This window comes from Mirounga angustirostris, unplaced genomic scaffold (genome assembly GCF_029215605.1).
Source record: "Mirounga angustirostris isolate CCGP_5_RB_7025 unplaced genomic scaffold, mMirAng1.0.hap1 SCAF_10, whole genome shotgun sequence".
NCBI lineage: Eukaryota > Metazoa > Chordata > Mammalia > Carnivora > Phocidae > Mirounga > Mirounga angustirostris.
In genome coordinates, this window is record NW_026991718.1 from 38,459,740 (window position 1) to 38,479,560 (window position 19,821).

At 41.5% G+C, this 19,821-nt stretch overlaps 1 protein-coding gene across 3 annotated transcripts in view; it reads left to right on the plus strand.

The window, feature by feature from the left end:
- LOC123851086 (E3 ubiquitin-protein ligase RNF103) overlaps positions 1–19,589 on the plus strand; it is a 104,159-nt gene extending 84,570 nt beyond the window's left edge. For all 3 annotated transcript variants that reach the window (XM_045884595.3, XM_045884592.3, XM_045884594.3), the window contains 4 exons: positions 456–635; positions 14,981–15,102; positions 17,759–17,873; positions 18,982–19,589. In XM_045884595.3, coding sequence (XP_045740551.1) covers positions 456–635; positions 14,981–15,102; positions 17,759–17,873; positions 18,982–19,124 — 560 coding nt within the window. In that variant the 3' untranslated portion in view covers positions 19,125–19,589. The remainder of the gene's footprint in view (positions 1–455; positions 636–14,980; positions 15,103–17,758; positions 17,874–18,981) is intronic.
- The last annotated feature ends 232 nt before the right edge of the window (positions 19,590–19,821 follow it).

Sequence of the window (19,821 nt, forward strand, 5' to 3'; positions counted from 1 at the left end):
AACACTGTTGATTATTAGAGCAAGCTCTGGAATATATTCATTTACAGTATTTTTAAAGTTCCTTAGTACCAGTACCAACAGATGCCCTTACCAAAGCAGTTTTGAAATTTTGCTATAGTAGGATTTACTTTTAAGTTACTTTAATGTTGTTTCTGAAAAAAATGAAAACCTATTACATTAATTATTTTAATTTTGTTTATATGTTCCTCTCTGTTTTCCTTGTATTTTTAATTTTTTAAAAAATTTTATTTTTAAGAACTCTCTACACCTAACATGGGGCTCGAACTCACAAACCTGAGATCCAAAGTTGCACGCTCCACTGACTGAGCCAGCCAGCTGCCCCTGTTTTCCTTTTAATAGACACAGTTAGGTCACCATAAGAACAGATTTGAGTGCCAATACATTTCCTGGTTTACCTTTAATTTTTGGTGTTTTGTGTTATGATCTAAATTTAGATATCCAAAGAGAAGAAGAAAAAGTGAAACGGTCAGTGAAAGATGCTGCCAAGAAGGGTCAGAAGGACGTCTGTGTGGTTCTAGCCAAGGAGATGATCAGGTCAAGGAAGGCTGTGAGCAAGCTCTATGCTTCCAAAGCTCACATGAACTCTGTGCTCATGGGGATGAAGAACCAGCTAGGTAAGAGAGCAGTTACCTTATAGCTTCCTCATTAATGCTGATGCTCTTGCTCTTGTTATCAGTACTGGCTGGTTTCCTCGAGTAGGAGAAACAGTCTCAGCTCTGGTTTTTGTTCTTTATATTGTCTTGGTTGGGGTGTTACACAAATGCAAAATATAATTATCACTATCATATTAGGATTCATTTTCTTTTGCCAGAGTTGTTATAATAATGGCAAAATATGCATATTAATCTCCTTTACTTAGAATATTTTCCCTTGTGTGAACAGCGTTGTAAAGTGACCTGAGCGTTGAATCATGGGAGTTAAGAAGTGCGTTAGAGGAGGAGGAAGAGTGTTCACCCCACCTGGGTACAGACCACCCTAGGCAGAATTTTAAAATAGTCCACGTTTGTCTTTGGCTTTCACACCACCTCCTTTTCTGCCTTATCTCTGGCTGCCTACCTAATGCTTCCTTACATCTTAGGAATCTGTAGACTATGTAATGGGTATTCAGCACACATGTGAATTATCAGTTTAATTTCTAAAAATTTTTATAATATTTAAAATAAACATAATTAAGTTTTCTTTTATTGTCCAGTATAATACTCCTGTGATCTTTTACATGAATCAGTCTTCAGGTCAGTGGCAGCTTGAGTCATAGGTTAAATTTTACAACCAGTTGGTTTCTGGTTTTAAATTAAGAAGTCCTAACTCAGAAGTATCATTCCTTGAGAATGGCAGCAAGTGACTGTCAGATATTTAGGCTTGAGTACTGACTCAGGAATTACAGTGAAATTTTTCACTAAGGAATGTTTTCAGCTCTCTGTCAGATACGACACTGATGATATATCACACTCAAAAGCGAGGAGGCTTGACTATTTCAGTTTAGAGGCTGGTGCCAAATGAGTACCTAATCCATTATTTGGTTGTGTTTGGCTCTGAAGGTATTCCTTTGTGTTCAATGTTAACATTTAGATGTAGTTGTTAAAAATGCCTAGTAATGAATATATCATCAGTTTCTTTCTCCAGATACTGAAGACACTAATAATGGATTGGGAAGGACCAAAAAAAAAACCAAAAAACCCAACCATACCACATCATCTTAACTTTTACAATCTGTTACTTAAGCTCTAAGTAATTACACACACACACACACACATACACACTCTTTAAATTTAAATACTGGCTATGTAATCTAGATACATGCCTTTGAAGAAGCCAGAGTACCATAGAGTACCGGGAAGAAATAATCTAATCTTAACCTGTCAGTTTGAAAGCTTAAGTATACTCTTGCCTTTCATAGCCAGCAAGGAAGGTTTTATATTTACTTCTTATTCTTTCTGCAACATGCTGTAAGGGTAAGATACATGTTCAGTTGACCACGGTGAACTTACTTTAAAATTTTTCAGTATTTCCTTTACTGAATCAACATTAGAAAACATCTAGCTTACTCTGCTCCCCCACTTCTCCCATGAATAAAGCACTGTATGCACAGCCTCTTTCGTTTCCCCAGTTGCAAAGATAAAAGTACACCGGATAATATAGTAGATGCTTAGGTACCTGTCACCCAGAATCAATAAAATTTGACATCTTATTATATTTGCTTCAGTTTTATATTATAGAAGAAGCCGTATTACTAAAGTTGAAGCTCCTTTAATATGCCTTCTCAGTTCCAGTCCCTTCTCTCTCAACCTCCCCATGGGTAACCGCTGTCATGAATCTTAAAATGTGTAGAAATGTTTTTATACTATATATACAATTCTGCATTGTTTTTTTCCATTTATCATTGTGTTTTTGAAGTATACCGATAATGATATATTTTTAAACTACTTTATGGTGTTCCATCCGACTGATGTGTCACATTTTTTTCCTTCTCCCATTAATGCACATTTAGGCTGTTTTTGATTTTTTGCTATTACAGTGCAGCTGTGAACGTCTTTTCACTTTCGCCTGTGCATTAAGGTTTCTTTAGGACAGTTATATACTCAGAAGTGGAATTGTTGGGTTAAAAATAACTGTGTTTAAATTTTGGTAGAATTGCAAAATTGCTATCCAAAGAGGCTTTACTAATTTACATTCCCACCAGCAGCAGATGAGAGTTCTTTTTTCCATACCTCTTCACCAATCTTTGTCAGACTTTGTAATTTTTGAGAAATGTTACCTTGTTAATAGCAGATAACATTTCTCAGGGAACTAGTGTACTTGATCAGGGTCTTCTGTTCACCTTTTCTTTCTGTATACTGATTCCTAAAAACCTTTTCAGTTACAGCTCACAAGCAATATGCCTGAAAAATCTCTTCTTCTGTAGCATGTTCTTTCAGTAGTAAAGGTAACAAAAGCTCTCGTATGTACTGTAGAGAAGTCAGAAGCTTGTTATCCTTTATCCACCCATAATAATATACCTTATCATTGGTTTCAAATATATATTGTTTGTGGTTTTATCACAACGGAAAAGTAAAATACCTGCTGTTCGGTCTTTAAATGTCAAAGTGCTCCGAAGCTCTGTTCTAGATCCCCTGCTGTTTTCCATGTTCTCTGTCCCCCAGGTGACCTCACCTCACCTTGTTCCTCCAAATGTTGCTTTCCACATTTTCATGTGCAAGCCCAACTTCTGTCACCTCGTGTATGGGTGGCATCTCCCCTTCTTAGTGGGCATGGCACAGTTGCCGCACCTGCACCGAAATCTTGGCGGGTCGGACCTCAGCTGTACGCGCACTTCCTGCCTGCATCTTCCCCTGGGAGCCCAAGACCTCACACGCTTTCATCTGTGAATAATTCCACATGGATTCCTAAAAGACAGGGGTTCTGTCCCTTCTATTCCCTGCTCTCTTAGTTCTTGGATGTGTTCATGTGATCACTTCTTTGTCATTTTGTTTTCTGTTTCTTTCTGGAAGCAAAAGATTTTAGTTGTCAGATTTCCCAGACTGATCCTTGAATTTTCTTACCTTTCTTGTTTTCCATTTTGAAAATCATAATAGCACCTTCCTCATAGGGGAGGTGTGAGGCTTGTTCACCGCCTGGCACGTGGTGAGTGCTTTATATGTGGGTTCAGAATATCACTGTCATTGATTTTGTCACTGCGTTTTCCTTTCTGAGAAATTTCCTCTACTTTATTTTCTGTTTCTTTTCTTGAATGCTTTATTTTGGCTGTCTTAATTTTATTTACAGAAAAGGGTTCTCTGATCTTTTTTTTTTTTTTTTAAGATTTTATTTATTTATTTGACAGAGACACAGTGAGAGAGGGAACACAAGCAGGGGGAGTGGGAGAAGAGGGAGAAGCAGGCTTCCCGCAGAGTAGGGAGCCCCATGCGGGGCTCAATCCCAGGACCCTGGGATCATGACCTGAGCCGAAGGCAGACTCTTAACCACTGAGCCACCCAGGCGCCCCTCTCTGATCTTTTTTTTTTTTTTTAAATCATCCTGTTCTTATTTCGTGAACACAGTTTTTTCCTCCTATCGACAGTCTTCTTTCTGAAATGTTCTAGTGTTCCTTGAACTGTTTCTCAGAGCTCCTTCTCTCCACCCCTTTCTTCCCTCTGTCTCCTCTTTTTTTAAGGAAGAAAGGGAGAGGGAGAAGAGGGTGGGGAGGCTGGATTAAGTGTAGGCTGCGTCAGGACCTTCCCCAGTCTTCTCAGGCAGATAGAAGCTACAAAGAGCGAAATGATAATGCATTTAATAAATGCATTTTTTTTTAGCCCCTGTTATGTGCCGGATATATTGCTGGGCACAGGGGATGAAATAATCAACATTACAGGCACAGTCATTGCCCTCTAGAGTATGGGGTGGAAAGCAAATAATCAGATAAATTTAATAAAAATAAAAATACCTAATAAATAATGAATTTAATTTAAGAGTGGATGTCCTGCAAATTTGCAGTAAGCACCAGGGGACTGTTCATGTGATCAAGGGAACTGCAGTCAGCGATGGCTCCTTTCAGGGACTGATGGTACCTGCTGGAGGACGTGGGTGGTGGCGGATGGGGGCGGGGCCAGCCAGACTGCCGGAAAGCCCTGGGGCCAAAAAGAACTGTGCACTTAAAGCACTGAAGGAAGTTCTGGGCGGTTGGGGTGCCTGAGAGCAAGGGGGAGGGATGGCCAGAGAGGCTGAGCAGGAAGGTGAAGAAGACGGTTTTTACAGCTGTTAGGAGAGCAAGGGTTTTCAGAGACAAGTTCCGGTTGAGACAGGCGGTAGTGATGGCGAGATAATATGCAAGGGGAGTTCAGAGGAAAAGTATTTTGGGGAGAATCGGAGTCCTCTCAGTTGATTGGTTAGGATGTACAAAGGCACAGGTGAAATCTTTCAGGCTGTGTTCAGCAGACAGCACTTGATTCCGTTTGACAAGAGCACATTAAGGGGGGCAGTGGGAGGTAAAGCTCCAAGGGTAATTTGGAGTCAGTTTGGTAAGTTAAACTGAGGAGCTGTCATTCATCTTGTAGGCAGTGGAGCACCGCGGCTGCCTGCGAGCCCAGACTGCAGTGCGCGAGGGCCTGGCACAGCGGGATGGTGGGCAGGGGGACCTGAGCCCCCACGGCAGGCAGGGCCTGAGTAGCTCAGTCCGACGGGATGCAGTGGAGGAGAGGACGCTAGGAAGACCCAGTCTGGATGCAGACTAAATGGACGTAGTGAAGGTATAAATAAGCTGGAAATGCTCTAAGCCCTTGAGCCTGAAGAATGCAGGGCCATTAAAAGACACTGGAAACCCAGGCGAAGGAGGCGGCTTTGAAGAGAGAACGGAGATTCTGTTTGGGGCTGACCAGATTGACTCCAGCAGGATCGCCCTGCTTCCCTAGCACCTAAGCACAATGCCTGGTAGGAGGAACCCCCAGGGAGGGTTGTTGAGAGGGTCTATAGTAGGATGTTCCTGTTGGCAAATTAATAAATACAGCGGCGAAGGTAACTGAAGGTGGCATCAAGGACAGGGCAGGAGGGAGAAGTCTACATTTTGGAATAGAAAAGAGGAAATTAGGAATACTGTACTGAGAGTTCCTGAGAGATTAGGGTCTTGCCCTCGATGTCCGCCCCCCCTTCCGCCCCCAGCCTGCTGCTGCTTGGAAAAGCCACCATTTGATGAAGTCATTTTCCTTAAGATGTTTCTTCAGTTAAAATGCAGATGTCCTTGGGAAGGGTAATATGTTAAACCTTGCCAGCTATTAATACATTGTCATGGTTAGATGCTTTCCAAGTGATCGCTTTCTGACAGCAGCTTCTTGCAGAGTAAGACAGATGATGAGTATGCTTTAATTGGAGTAAATCAAGAGAGAGGTTCAAAGGTGGGGCAGGAAATAGAATTGCCGTGCGATCCAGAAATTCCGTCTCTGGGTGTATGCCTAAAAGAATCGAAAGCAGGGACTCAGACAGATATTTGTACATCCACGTTCATTGTCACATTACTGACAGTAGGCAAAAGGTAAAGGTTAACCCCAGTGTCCATTGAAGGATGAATGGATAAACAAAATGTGTGTACACGCAATGGAATATTATTCAGCCTTAACTTAAAAAGGAAGGAAATGCTGACACGTTGTTACAATGTGGATGAACCCTGAAGGCGTTATGCTAAGTGTAATAGGCCTGTCACAAAAGGACAGGTAACAACTATATGATGTCACTTGGGTGGGGTACCTAGAACAGTCAGATGCGTAGAGACAGTACAGTGGTGGTTGCCCGGGGTTGGAAGGAGGGGAGATGGGACATTGAGCGTTTAATGGAGATAGAATTTCAGTTTGGGAAGATGAAAAAAGTTCTAGAGACGGTGGTGACAACTGCACAACAGTGTGAATATGATACTTAAAAATGGTTAAAACAGTAAATTTTATGTTATGCATATTTTGTCACAGTAAAAATAAAGGTGGGCCAGGCCTGGATGCTGAACCATCGTGGAGTCCTGGAGGCAGGGACTGAAAGGGAGCTCTGAGCCCATGGGTAGTTGAGGCAGAGTGGCCAGAGGAGCAAGAAAGGCAATGAAAAGAGAGGGTCAGGCTAGGGCAGCCTCTCTACTTAGGGACCTGTTCCGATCTCCTTCTGTGGCCTCTTTGTTTGTTTTCCTTGCTTTGATAGGAGCACTTGAAAGTGAGTTTGCAAAGTATAGATCTTTGAAGTGAAACATAACGTTTGTGAAATTTAAACTGATGTTGAATCAAAAATTTTTAAAAGTTACGCAGGCTTACTGTAAAAAAAAAATACTGCACAAATATATAAAATAAAAAGTAAGTGTTCACCAATTCCCTTGTTTTGGCCTCAGCCCTCTCCACCAATAACTACTGTTACAGCGCCATCTGGAGTGGCGGGCAGTTTGCTTTGTTTACTCTAATAGTGTGTCATTTTATATATAAATGACATGTATATATAATGACATACTGTTCTTACATAAACATATAATTACACGTATTACATACAATGGGCAATACAGTAATAGATATGCATACATACATATTTCTTACCCAGGTCTCCAAGTCCAAGCCCATAAATAAACACATAGGAACAGATTTTTCCCTTTATTTGGCGTTTAAAATGTGATCTAGCATATACAAGATAAAAATTCAATTTCTGTAAGATTTGCTGAACAATAATAATCTTCTAAAATATGTATCTGTGTCATGTATTGTCCATGTGTTTATTCAGTGGTTTTAAATGTTTTCCTTCAAAACTTGCACAAATTCAAAATCTGTAGAGCAAATTGTCTTTTTCAGATGAAATATTTTTCCTTTGCACAAACAAAATACAGTAATAGAAATTTTTAAAAGGGTAAAAGCATACCTCCCTAACAAATTGATTGCTTCTGTTTGTTTCCTTTTTAATTTTAGTTATTGTTGATATGAATACTTCTTTTACGGAGCTGTGAGTGTACAAGAATATATAATTGACATTAAGTGAATGACATGACATAGTAGTTCTAGAATTTTCAAGGTCCTGTCTGTAGCAGGCTGGATCATCAGAAAGCCACATTTTCATCCCTCTTAGCTTTGCTTCCCACAGAAATGCCTTTCCTGAGCTATATTTGCAGTGTTCCTTTGCTTGTTTTTTTGATGGAAAAGAGACAGCTATATGAAGACTATTTCTATAACTTCTATACAATTACTGGTATAGTCAGTAAAGCTTGGGGTATGAAATTTCTGTTAGAACCCAGTGCTGGAAAAAAATGATCTTTCCCAGCGAGACAGTATGCTTCTACCAGCCTCCTTACCAAGGCTCAGAACACGGTTAGCCTTTGTGCCCCAGCTGTTGAGATGCTAAAGCTAAATTTATTCTCAGTTGTAGTAGCTCTGCCAGCCTAGGTTACTGATCCCCAACAGAGGGCAGTTTTGCCCTTCAGGGGACATTTGGCAGTGTTTGGAGACATTTTTGGTTGTCACAACTGGAGGATGGGGGAAATGCTACTGGCATGTGGTGGGTGGAAGCCAGGGATGCTGCTAAACACTTAGAATGCATCAAACAGCCACCTACAGCAGAATTGTCCAGCCCAAACCATTCAGCAGTGCCACTGTTGAGAAACTTAAGGCCTACATTTGTGGAGTCAACTCACCCTTTTTAGCTTTTCTATTTACTTATTTTTTTTTAAGATTTATTTATTTGAGAGAGAGAGACAGAGATAGCAACAGGGATAGTGAGAGAGAGCACAAGCAGGGAGGAGAGGGAGAAGCAGCTTCCCGCTGAGCAGGGAGCCCGATGGATGCGGGGCTCCACCCCAGGACCCTGGGACCATGACCTGAGCCGAAGGCAGACGCTTAACCGACTGAGCCACCCAGGAGTCCTGCTTCTCTATTTATTTTATCATACCTGCTAATGCAATGTCTTTGTAATAAACCGTTTCAAATTATTTTTTCAAGTGGTAGCATATAAATTATAAATAAACTTGATTTTAAATTTTAAAAGTTTCCCAAAGGTGCATGGTGCCAATCATTTTTAATGACTGTAATTCTCTTTCATGGCCTTTGGTTGAGTTTCCCATGTTATAGAATGTGTACTATCTCCTTTTCCTTTTAATTTTTATCTTTCTGTTCTTTATTTCTTATTATGTATCGGATGTTTCTTATAAATCATTTATCTTTTAACTCTTTTTCTGAACCCTATTATAAGGAAGAAGTATCTTACTCTCTTCAAAGATACTTTTATTTTTGAGGCTTGAATGTTTTTGTCACTTCTCTGAGCTTTCACTTGTCGTTATTGTGAAATATTGTAAGATTCCATATTTTCTCCAAATTGTATTCGTTCTGTTTGTGATTGCCATGTTTGAATTGGCTTTTAATAATCACAGTCAGTCCAGTTTGTGAGTGTCTTGCTTCCCTGGGCCCTCGATATCAAGGAGCTGCAGAATTTTGGTGTTGATGCCATTTTTTTATATTTATTTTAATTTCCTTTTCTGTTTTTTAAATTTAACTGTAATTTCCACAAGAACCTATGATACGTAGAGTTTTGTGCTTTTGTTGCTTTTATTATTGGTGTCAAATTCTTTTCAGAATATCTACATTAGTTTTTGCATTGCTGATTATGAAGTGAAGCCTGTATTTAGCTACTTTTGTTTCCATCTTTGGTTATTATAGTAGTATTCATAGCAGAACTTGTATTTTTTGTGTATATCTTTTTTAGTAGGCAGGCATGGGAATATATTATTGCTTTATTTTTATATATTCTTTAATGTTTTATTTATTTGAGAGAGAGAGCGTGTGAGAGAGGGAGAGAACATGAACAGGGGCAGAGGGAGAGGGAGAAGTAGACTCCCCACTGAGCAGGGAGCCCAACGAGGGGCTTGATCCCAGGACCTTGGAATCATGACCTGAGCTGAAGGCAGATGCTTAACCGACTGAGCCACCCGGGCGCCCCCTACCTATATTGTTTTCCAAGGGTTTTTTGTTTTTTTTTTAAGATTTTATTTATTGGACAGAGAGAGAGCCAGAGAGCACAAGCAGGGGGAATGGCAGAGGGAGAGGGAGAAGCAGGCTCCCCACTGAGCAGGGAGCCCAATGCAGGGCTCAATCCCAGGACCCTGGGATCATGACCTGAGCCGAAGGTAGACGCTTAATGACTGAGCCACCCAGGTGCCCCATGAGAGTTTTTAATTAAGGTTTTTATTTTGAGATAATTGTAGATTCACACACACGCAGTTATGAGAAGTAATATACAGAGATCTGTGTACCCTTTGCCAATTTTCCCCAATTATAGTACAATATCCCAACCAGGATATTGGCATTGATATAGTCAAGCTGCAGAATGTTTTCAGTTTCCATTTCTACAAGGATAGGATCCCTCATGTTGTCCTTTTATAACCACACCTACCCACCTAATCTCTGGCATCTCCCTCCCAGCCCATCTCTGGCAACCACTAATCTGTTCTCCATTTCATAATTTTATCATTTCAGGAATGTTATATAAATGGAATCAGACAGTATGTAACCTCTTGGGATTGATTTTTTTTTTCCACTTAGTGTAATTCTCTGGAAATTAACTCAGGGTTTGCCTGTATCAGTAGTTCATTCCTTTTTTATTGCTGAGTAGTATTCCGTGGTATGGCTGTACCACAGTTTAACCATTCACCTGTTGAAGGACTTCTGGGTTGTTTCCAGTTATCAGATATTTTGAGTAAAGCTGCTCTAAAAGTATACAGGTTTTTGCAAGAACATAAATCTTTCCTCCGAGCTAGAAGCCCAATAGAACAATTACTGGGTTTTATGTTTGTATATAAGGAACTGTTGTCCAGAGTGGTGGTACATTTTAAATTCCCACATGCCAGTGTATGAGTGATCCAGTTTTTCTGCATCCTCCACAACATTTGGTCACTATTTTTTATTTTGGCAGTTCTGATGGGTGTGTGGAGCTGATCGTGGTTTTAATTTGCATTTCCCTAGTGGTAGATGAGTAGGAATATTTTTTTCATGTGCTTACTTGCCAGCCATATCTCCTCTTTGGTGAAATGACACTTCTCCACTTTTGTGTATGTTAGAAATTTCCACAGTGAAATGCTAAAAGATTAATCCTTTAAATACTTCAGTGTTTTTTATGTTTATTTCTGGGTTTTAAATGCTTTTTTTCGTTTTTGTGTTTATTTCTGGGTTTTAGTTTCTTTTCTGAGATCATTTGGTCTGTTATTGTCACTAATATGTAGCCATTCTATGTCTGTAATTGAAAACTTGGGGAGAACTACTTTGTTGAAGTCCCTCCTCTTCCTTTGCTATATGAAATTGATTTTATTTCTATAAAAAAAGTTCTGGAATTTTTATGGTCAGTACAAAAAAGGAAACACATTTCTGACTTAACTATGTCATTGTATGTAGAAACACTTTAGTCTTTTGGGGTGCCTGGGTGGCTCATTTGTTAAGCGTCTGCCTTTGGCTCAGGTCATGATCCCAAGGTCCTGGGATCGAGCCCCACATCGGGGTCCCCACTCTGCGGGAAGCCTGCTTCTCCCTCTCCCACTCGCTCTGCTTGTGTTCCTTCTCTCGCTGTGTCTCTCTCTGTCAAATAAATAAAATCTTAAAAAGAAAAAAAAATATATATATATATAAAAGAAGCACTTGAGTCTTTTTTTAACCACCTCAGTGTTGTTTGCTATTAAGACATGAATATGTTTAACATTTTTTAAAAGTCATATTTGAATATTATAGTTTTCCTTGTGTCTTCTGAGTTCATTTATTGCTTTCTTCAACAAATATTTGAGTGTCAGCTGTGTCAGGCACAATGCTAGGCACCGGGAGTAAAATTATGAGTCCATTTAAAATAAAAAAAGAAATCTTGTCCTCTCTTGGGCAAGCACATATTACCAGAATGATAACCTTAATGAGAAGAAGATTCGATGATCCTTGCATAAGGATGACATACAAATTCATGTAGCATACCATTAAAAAAGAAAGAAAGAAATCTATCCATCAAGTCCCCACTCCAGAGAGCTATTAGCGGGGGCCTGCACTGCACATTGAGGGAGGAGCATGTGCAGAGACCCCACAGTGGGAGGAGCCTGGAACACTGGAAGAGCAGTGGAAGGCCTCGCAGTGGGTTGGGGAGAGGCTAGCAGAAAGAGCTACAACCAGGAAATGCTGCTTACTTCATGATCCCTTCTGTGTGACTTTGATCTTTCTAATTTTAGATGTCAGCTAGTTTTTATAATGCTAGCTTATTAATGTTTTCTGTATTGTTTTAACCTTTTGTTGTTTTTCTTCTTTAGAGAGCATGCGCGCGTAAGCATGCATGTGAGTGGGGTGGGGGGCAGCGGGGAGAGGGGGAGAGAGAGAATCTTAAGCAGGCTTCATGCTCCCCTGCTTAACTGAGCCACCCAGGTGCCCCAGAGATTCTTTTGTTATTGTGAAATATACATAGCTAAAAATCCTCTGTGTTCTGCCTCTTCACCCCTTCCTCCTCCAACCCCTGGCAACCACTGATCTTTTTACTGTCTCCCTAGTTTTGCCTTTTCCAGAATGTCATATGGTTGGAATCATACAGTGTGTAAGCCTTTTATTTATTTTTTAAGATTGATTTTATTTATTTGACAGAGAGAGACACAGCGAGAGAGGGAACACAAGCAGGGGGAGTGGGAGAGGGAGAAGCAGGCTTCCCGCCGAGCAGGGAGCCCGATGCGGGGCTCGATCCCAGGACCCTGGGATCATGACCTGAGCCAAAGGCAGACGCTTAACAACTGAGCCACCCAGGCGCCCCGTGTGTAAGCTTTTCAGATTGGCTTCTTTCATTTAGTAATATGCATGTAAGTTTCCTTCATTTTTTAATGGCTTGCGAGTTCATTTCTTTTTAGTGCTGAATATTCCATTGTCTGTATGTACCACACTTTATCCATTATTGTTCACTTTCAAGCAACATCTTGGTTGCTTCTAAGTTTTGGCAGTTACAAAGAAAGCTTCTAATCTGCAGGTTTTTGTGTAGATATGTGTTTTAGCTCATTTGGGTAAATACCAAGGAGTACAATTGTTGGATCATATAGTAAGAATATGTCTAGTTTTGTAAGAAATTGCCAAATTGTCTTCCAGAGTGGCTGTACTACCATTTTGCATTCCCACCAGCAAAGAAGTAGAGCTCCTTTATAGTTCCACATCCTCGCCAGCATTGAGTGTTGTCAGTGTTTTTGGATATTGACAATTTTAATACATGTGTAGTGGTATTTCTTTAATTTGCAGTTCCCTGATGACATGTTGATTATCTTTTCATGTGGGTTGGTGGTTGTGTTTTGGTTTGCTCTTTTTTTGTTTTTGTTTTTTGCCATCTGTATATCTTTTTGGTGAGGTATCTGTTTAGGTCTTTTGCCCATTTTTAATTGGGTTGTTCATTTTCTTATTGTTGAGTTTTAAGAGTTCTTTGCATACTTTGGATAACAGTCCTTTCTCAGATATGTCTTTTGCAAATATTTTCTTCCAGCTTATGGCTTGTCTTCTCATTCTCTTGTAGGGGTGACTATTTTTATTATAAAATAATTTTTATCTGCCTCACCTGCTTCTTTCCTTGTGGAACATAGAAAGTACATCTTAGTCTAGTCTTTTATTTTTCTCTGTATACGTATCTTCTTTGAGTTTCCATTGTAGCACATACATATATTTTTGGTCTTTTAAAAATCCACTTACCCCAATCTTGATTGGTTATAAATTAAATTTTTTGGAATTAGTTTTATTTCTAAGTTTATTTTTGCTTCTTCTTTTCCCCACTATATTGACTCTTCCCTTTCTTGTTCAACAATTAGAAATTTATACCTCTTTCAAAGTACAAATGTTTTAGTATTTTAACACCTGTCACACCATTTTTTTCTGTCTCCCATCTTTTTGTTTTTACTAACTCAGCTCAAAAAAGTTTATTGAACACATGTCACATTCAGGCACACACTCTGGTATAGACGCAGGATCCAAATTAGGATAAAACATGGGCCTGTGTAGACATCAAACATTATAGTTCAAAAAGAACTGTATGGAATTAGCTTTACTTTTGCCCTTCTTCCCATCACTTACTTTTTTACAATAATCAATAGTAACTTTAATATTTTAGAACTTTTTTGTACCATTATAATGGCATATATAATTATTTCAACCATACAGATTCTTGGTATTTCTGCTATAATTATAATAATCTTAATCTTTTTTTTTTTAAAGATTTTATTTATTTATTTGAGAGAGAGAATGAGAGAGAGAGCGCACATGAGAGGGGGGAGGGTCAGAGGGAGAAGCAGACTCCCTGCTGAGCAGGGAGCCCGATGCGGACTCGATCCCGGGACTCCAGGATCATGACCTGAGCCGAAGGCAGTTGCTTAAACAACTGAGCCACCAGGTGCCCAATCTTTTTTTTTTTTAAAGATTTTATTTTTTGATAGAGAGACAGTGAGAGAGGGAACACAAGCAGGGGGAGTGGGAGAGGGAGAAGCAGGTTTCCCACAGAGCAGGGAGCCCGATGCGGGGCTCGATCCCAGGACCCCGGGATCATGACCTGAGCCGAAGGCAGACGCTCAACGACTGAGCCACCCAGGCGCCCCAGTAATCTTAATAAATAGATCAATATTTTAGTTTTCCATTCTAATGTTAAGGGAAATGAAGTATTCTCTGCAACTAGCAAACTTCCTGACTCCTTTGGAAAAATCATAAAATTGTGTGTATGTTAGACAGTCATTTCCTGGTCACTCTTGTTTCCTTGCCTCTCATCTTCCTTTAGATGTGAAAGCTGTTGTTGAACAGCTCAGAACTTTAAGTCTCATGAAATTCCAGAACAGATTTGGAGGGGTGCTAAATCTTTGTTTTGACATGTTAAAGATGTGTGTGTGGCCGGGGGGCAGGGCAGAGGGATGATCAGTTGCTATTATCGTGATTTCTTAGATAGAATATGTAGTATGGATATGATCAGACTACCAAAAATGTTTCCTTAACAAGGAACAGTAACCACCATACTGCAACACATAGACTCACTGTGTATCTTATCCTGATTTCTCTCATTTTCCTGAGGACCAGTGACAGGTCTCTCACAGAGCAGTCGCCATCCATAAGCTGGTCTATGGGGAGCACCATGTTGGGTATCCTAAGGTATTGAATTTTCCACTGTGGCCTGGCAAGGTCTAGAGCTGTTCCTCCCATGTGTGACTTGTCTTGGGTGTCACAGTCATTCCTAGCTGACTTCTTCCTTCAAGATCAGATGCATGCCTTCAGGCAGCTTTCTAGATCAGCCGGTTTGTGTGCATGCTCAGAGAATGTGTACCTATTGTAGCCAAAGTCACATACAATTTGGAAAAGTCAGTCTCTTGGTCAACTAGCACAGTAATGTAGTCTGCCAGTTCATAAATAGCTTTGGGAGTCCACCTATTACTGATCTCTTTTATAAGAATACCTTATGACTGTTACTCTTTATACCAATTCTGCGTCACATTCTGTTAAAGAGTCCTGTTACTTTTCCCTCTCAGCGGTTTTGCGAGTGGCTGGTTCCCTGCAGAAGAGCACGGAAGTGATGAAGGCCATGCAGAGTCTTGTGAAGATCCCAGAAATCCAGGCCACCATGAGGGAACTATCCAAAGAAATGATGAAGGTGACCTGGGGCCACCCCTGCATCCCATTCCTGGAGGTCACTCCCAGCAGATGGTAGGCGGCTAGGGCCAGGGGTGGGCAGGAATGAACGGACCACTGTTGCCAGACAGAATGATTTTGAAGACAGAGGAGCAGCTCTTAACACTGGTTGAGACCGTCTGAGCTGACGAGAGCGGAGGCTGGGTCAGATCGCCAGTGTCCCAGGATCAGGGCCTAGAAAGATCTTCTGCTGGTGGCCTTCAGGCAGGGATAAGGCTCAGGAGGACACTGTTACTGAGCCCCTGCAGCCCGTGCTGTCCTAGAGAGTCCTCCCGGTGACCCTGTGGGGGAGCTGGGTTTTACCCCATTTTACACGGGAGGAAATCGAGTCTTCAAGTTGCCAGGTAATCTACCTAAGTGACCTTGGCAGTAAGTGACAGACCTGGGGTTGCAGCACACACGTCTGACCTTATTGCCTGAGCTGTGTTAGAGGTGGCGACAGTGAGTTCCTCAGACAGCTGTGTTTCTCACTTTGGACTTGTGACCTGAGAGCCAACTTTGTACACCTCAGATTCCTCTATATTAGCTTACGTATAGAAATTGCCTTTCTTCCTCCTGGGGAATTGCATTTGTGAACTTGAATTCTGCGCAGGGCTCTCGGGTGTGGGAGAGAGGAACGGGAGAAAGTTGATGGAACGACAACATAATGCCCAGAACCCAGGTCTTTGGAACGAGAAGTGCTTGGGCAGTAGTAGGGAGGAAATGGGGTCAGGAGCGTGTGTCCTTTAAAAGTGGTGTGTGGATCTTTTTTCCCAAGTTGTGATGACTGTCCATGTAGAACTGGATAAAAAGGTAATTCTTAGAATGACTTTAGGCCTGCTCATTCTAACTTATGTAGCCACCAGAATCTGAGGGGAAGACCCTTTTAGAATCTGGGGTCTTTTCCACAATGGTTTCTGAATGCTGAGAGTACTATAGATTGGGAGGAAGGCTTGCATGTAATACATAATAAATATTTACTGAACTCATTCCAGGATACATCGCCAAGTACAAACTGAAGCCTCTGGTAGGGGCCCAGCTCCTTGAGGGCAGGGACATGATGTTAGTCATTCCATTTGTTCCCAGACCCTGGCCTGTGTGTGGCACAGAGCAGGCATTTGATGAATGGTTGCTGACTGAATAAGTGAATAAATGAGTGAATGACTTCTACCTCCAGGATGTGGAAGACTGTTACAGTCAGGATTCCAGTAGGCTCTTTTAGCCAGTTACAGAGCATGTCCTGAACCTCCTCTACGGTAGCCTCCAACAGTAAGATGACATCCATTCGTTCAGGTCAGAAGTCTCCACCTGTGTGAATTGAATTTATTTGTAAATTTAGGTTGGGAGGAAAGGATCTGAGAGTGGGTAGAATATGGTTATTAGTCTGATTCATGTCATTTGGACAGGAAAGGCAGGCAGGAGAGAGGGCTTGCTTTACATCTGATGCCATCAGCATGGTCATTGAGCGCCATGCCCTGCTAAGTGCCCTGCTAAGTGCGGGGAAGCCAGGGCCAGAGCTGCCACAAGTGCCCCTCTGCTCCTTGAACCCCTGGGTCAAGGGGCTCAGTTCTTGCAAATGGCAAAGCAATTAGGATTTTTCTCTTCTGGCAGCTTCTCAGAAGCCTGAACCCATACTTTCCTTCTGCCTCTCAGTCCCTTCCCATCTCTTCTACCCAGGGATACCAGGGGCCTCTTTCTGTCACTGGAGGGTGCTGTTAGGACCTTTTGCTTCAAAACCAAACAAAAAACAGTCAGTAGGGTTTTACTTGGGAAGACTGTGGGTCCGGCTTGTGTTGGGCAGTGTTCGAGAATGGTTTTCTTGTGCCCCACACTGAGGACACAGGAGGCTGAGTGGCTAGCTTCAGGCTGCCAGGCACGGGGCTTCCAGTAAAGTCTGGGCGTTACCTTGTTGGGTCCAGAAACCTTATCAGTTCTCTCAGGAATGGAGGATCAGTCTTTGGTGAATTGTTTGATCCTTCCCAGAACCCCTTGGACTGGCCCTGTACCGGCAGGTGTAACCTGGACACGCTAAGTACTCTTCAGGCCTTTTCAGGGGTCCATAGAACCCCAACTGCTCTTAGTACTTGTTAATCATAGTGTCCATGAAGACTCCACTCCATTTTTTTTTTTTTAAGATTTAATTTATTTATTTGTCAGAGAGAGAGAGAGCACAAGCAGAAGGGGCAGCGGGAGAGGGAGGAGCAGGCTCCCTGCTAAGCAGAGAGCCCGACGGGGGCTCAGTCTCAGGACCCTGGATCATGACCTGAGCCGAAGGCAGACGCCTATCTGACTGAGCCACCCAGGCGCCCCAGGGTACATGCTTCCTAAGAGAGCCCAGAGCACACTCATTTTCAGTAGGTTGTTCCTCAAGTGCTGTCATTACAGTCTGGGTTACTATGTGAGGCTCTGCTGAGAGAGGGCCCCCACCAGCCCTGGTACTGAATATGGAGAACAATTTCCCTGTGGCCTTTGCCTTTCTTCAGAGAGGAGAGACAGCATCAGTGTTTCTAGTGGCCATCTGTCTAGGTATTAGCCCTCAGAAGGGTGGTCTGGACTTGGAGACACTAGGGCTCGGGTGGAACTAGACCCACAGAGGAGTCTCTGGGGAACAGATTTGATGTGATCTGTTCTGCCTTTAGGCTGGCATCATAGAAGAAATGTTAGAGGACACTTTTGAAAGCATGGATGATCAGGAAGAAATGGAAGAAGCAGCAGAAATGGAAATTGACAAAATTCTGTTTGAAATCACAGCAGGTATGGCCCTGAGATTCTTCCTCTTTCTCCCCTCCTTTTGTGGTCATTCTTCTTGCAGTCACTAAGTTATCTAGTAGCTTTTTCTTTTGGACTCTCTTACTTCCACATTTTTTAGATTATAAAGTTAGTTCTTGAAAAATAAACACAATATCCATAACATCTTTTTAAAAATTCCTAGAGTTTTCAAAATGGTAAGGAGAAGCACTGCTCTCACAACACTGCCGTTGGGAGCTTAACATTGGGATAGACTTTCTTGAAAGCAGTTTGGCGATAGCTGTCAAAAGCCCTGGACCTAACAGATTGATTTCCAGGAGTTTATTCTGTAATTAAGGATGTGATGAAAGATTTAATTCAAGGATGTCTGTAGTATTATTTATCATACTGAAAAGTTTGAAACAAGCTAAATGCCTAATAATAGAGTAGTGGTTGTATTGTGTTATATCTGTTTTAATGGAATACTTTATAGGTGTGGTAATGTGGAAGTACATTCGTTGACATGGAGAGATGTCCACAATATAATGTGTGGGAAAAGCCTTGTTACTGCAATCCATACTCTTGTGTAAAAACTAGGCCTATAGAAAAAGTCTGGAAAGGGAATAACAAAAAATAGTAGTTATCTCTGAAAGTTAATGAGGTTTTAAACTTTATTTTTACTTCTGGATATTGGGTCTTAGGCTTAATAAAAAAAGTGGTGACATTTAATTTTTATCTATTTGTTTTAAAATTGTTTCTTTGTTTTAAAACTATTGGGAGAAAGACTAGTTGCTTCAGGAAAACATTTTGTGAAGGTTTAGAAACAATTTCGTTTTACTGAGAGACATTTAACATCTTCATCTTAACACTTAACATCTTGAAAATTAAGTATTCAGTAGTGTTTAGGAATTTAGACTAAGAGTGTCAGAACCAAAATTCTAAAAACCAGAATCCTCAGTTATTGTAACCTTGGTCTCATCACAAGCTGGTGTTTGCATATAGCTCATGCAAACAGCTCGTTTTATTGCCCCTTTTCTGTTTCTTGTTGGACTCTTCCAGGCACGAAAGGCAGAGAGGATGAGGGACCACTTCTTTAAAATGATACTTGGTTAATTTATTTGCTGTTTCTTTTCAGGGGCCTTGGGCAAAGCACCTAGTAAAGTGACCGACGCCCTTCCAGAGCCTGAACCTCCAGGAGCGATGGCGGCATCAGAAGATGAGGAGGAGGAAGAGGCCCTGGAGGCCATGCAGTCCCGTCTGGCCACACTCCGCAGCTAGGGTCCGCCCCGCTGGGCCCTCGGGCTCTTTCCCAGCCCACCTGCCAGGAGCGGGTACACCCCTCTGAAGCAGCACCATTTTCTGTACCTCTTGCACTACACCTCTAAATGAGGCACTGCATTCTGAGAAGGTTCTCTGCTCCTGTCTTTTCACTCTTTGCAGAGGTTTTGGGATCTCAACAGGATTGTCCTTGAGAGGTGGGGTTATAAATGCATCATTTTCAGGGGTATAAATAGAAGTATCTTTTGGAGGGGAGGGCAAAGGAATCTGTCTTCTCACAATGCATCATTTTCAGGAATATAAACAGAAGTATCTTTTGGAGGAAAGGGCAAAGGAATCTGTCTTCTCCCGAAGCACTTCTGAGGATAGAGTTGACTGCCTGAATGTTGAGGACTCTACCGTTTTTTGTCCCTAAAACACTATTATATAAAATGGATTTTAATAAATTTCTGCTTTAACACTTGGTCTCATTGTAGCTTGTCATGTGCAGTGAATTTTCAAGGTGTTTTGCAGTTTCAAGTTATATGTTGACCTTGGAAGGAGAGGAGGTGCTACAGCCAGTCGTACGGGACGTGGAAGCTCAGCACAAGAGGCTTCTGCTCCGAGGACGCTGTTCCCCAGCCTCACAGATGTGGTGTGGGAGCCACACTTCTGCTTTCTGTCATCTGTTTAAGCAAAAGGATCCTCGAGAATTAGG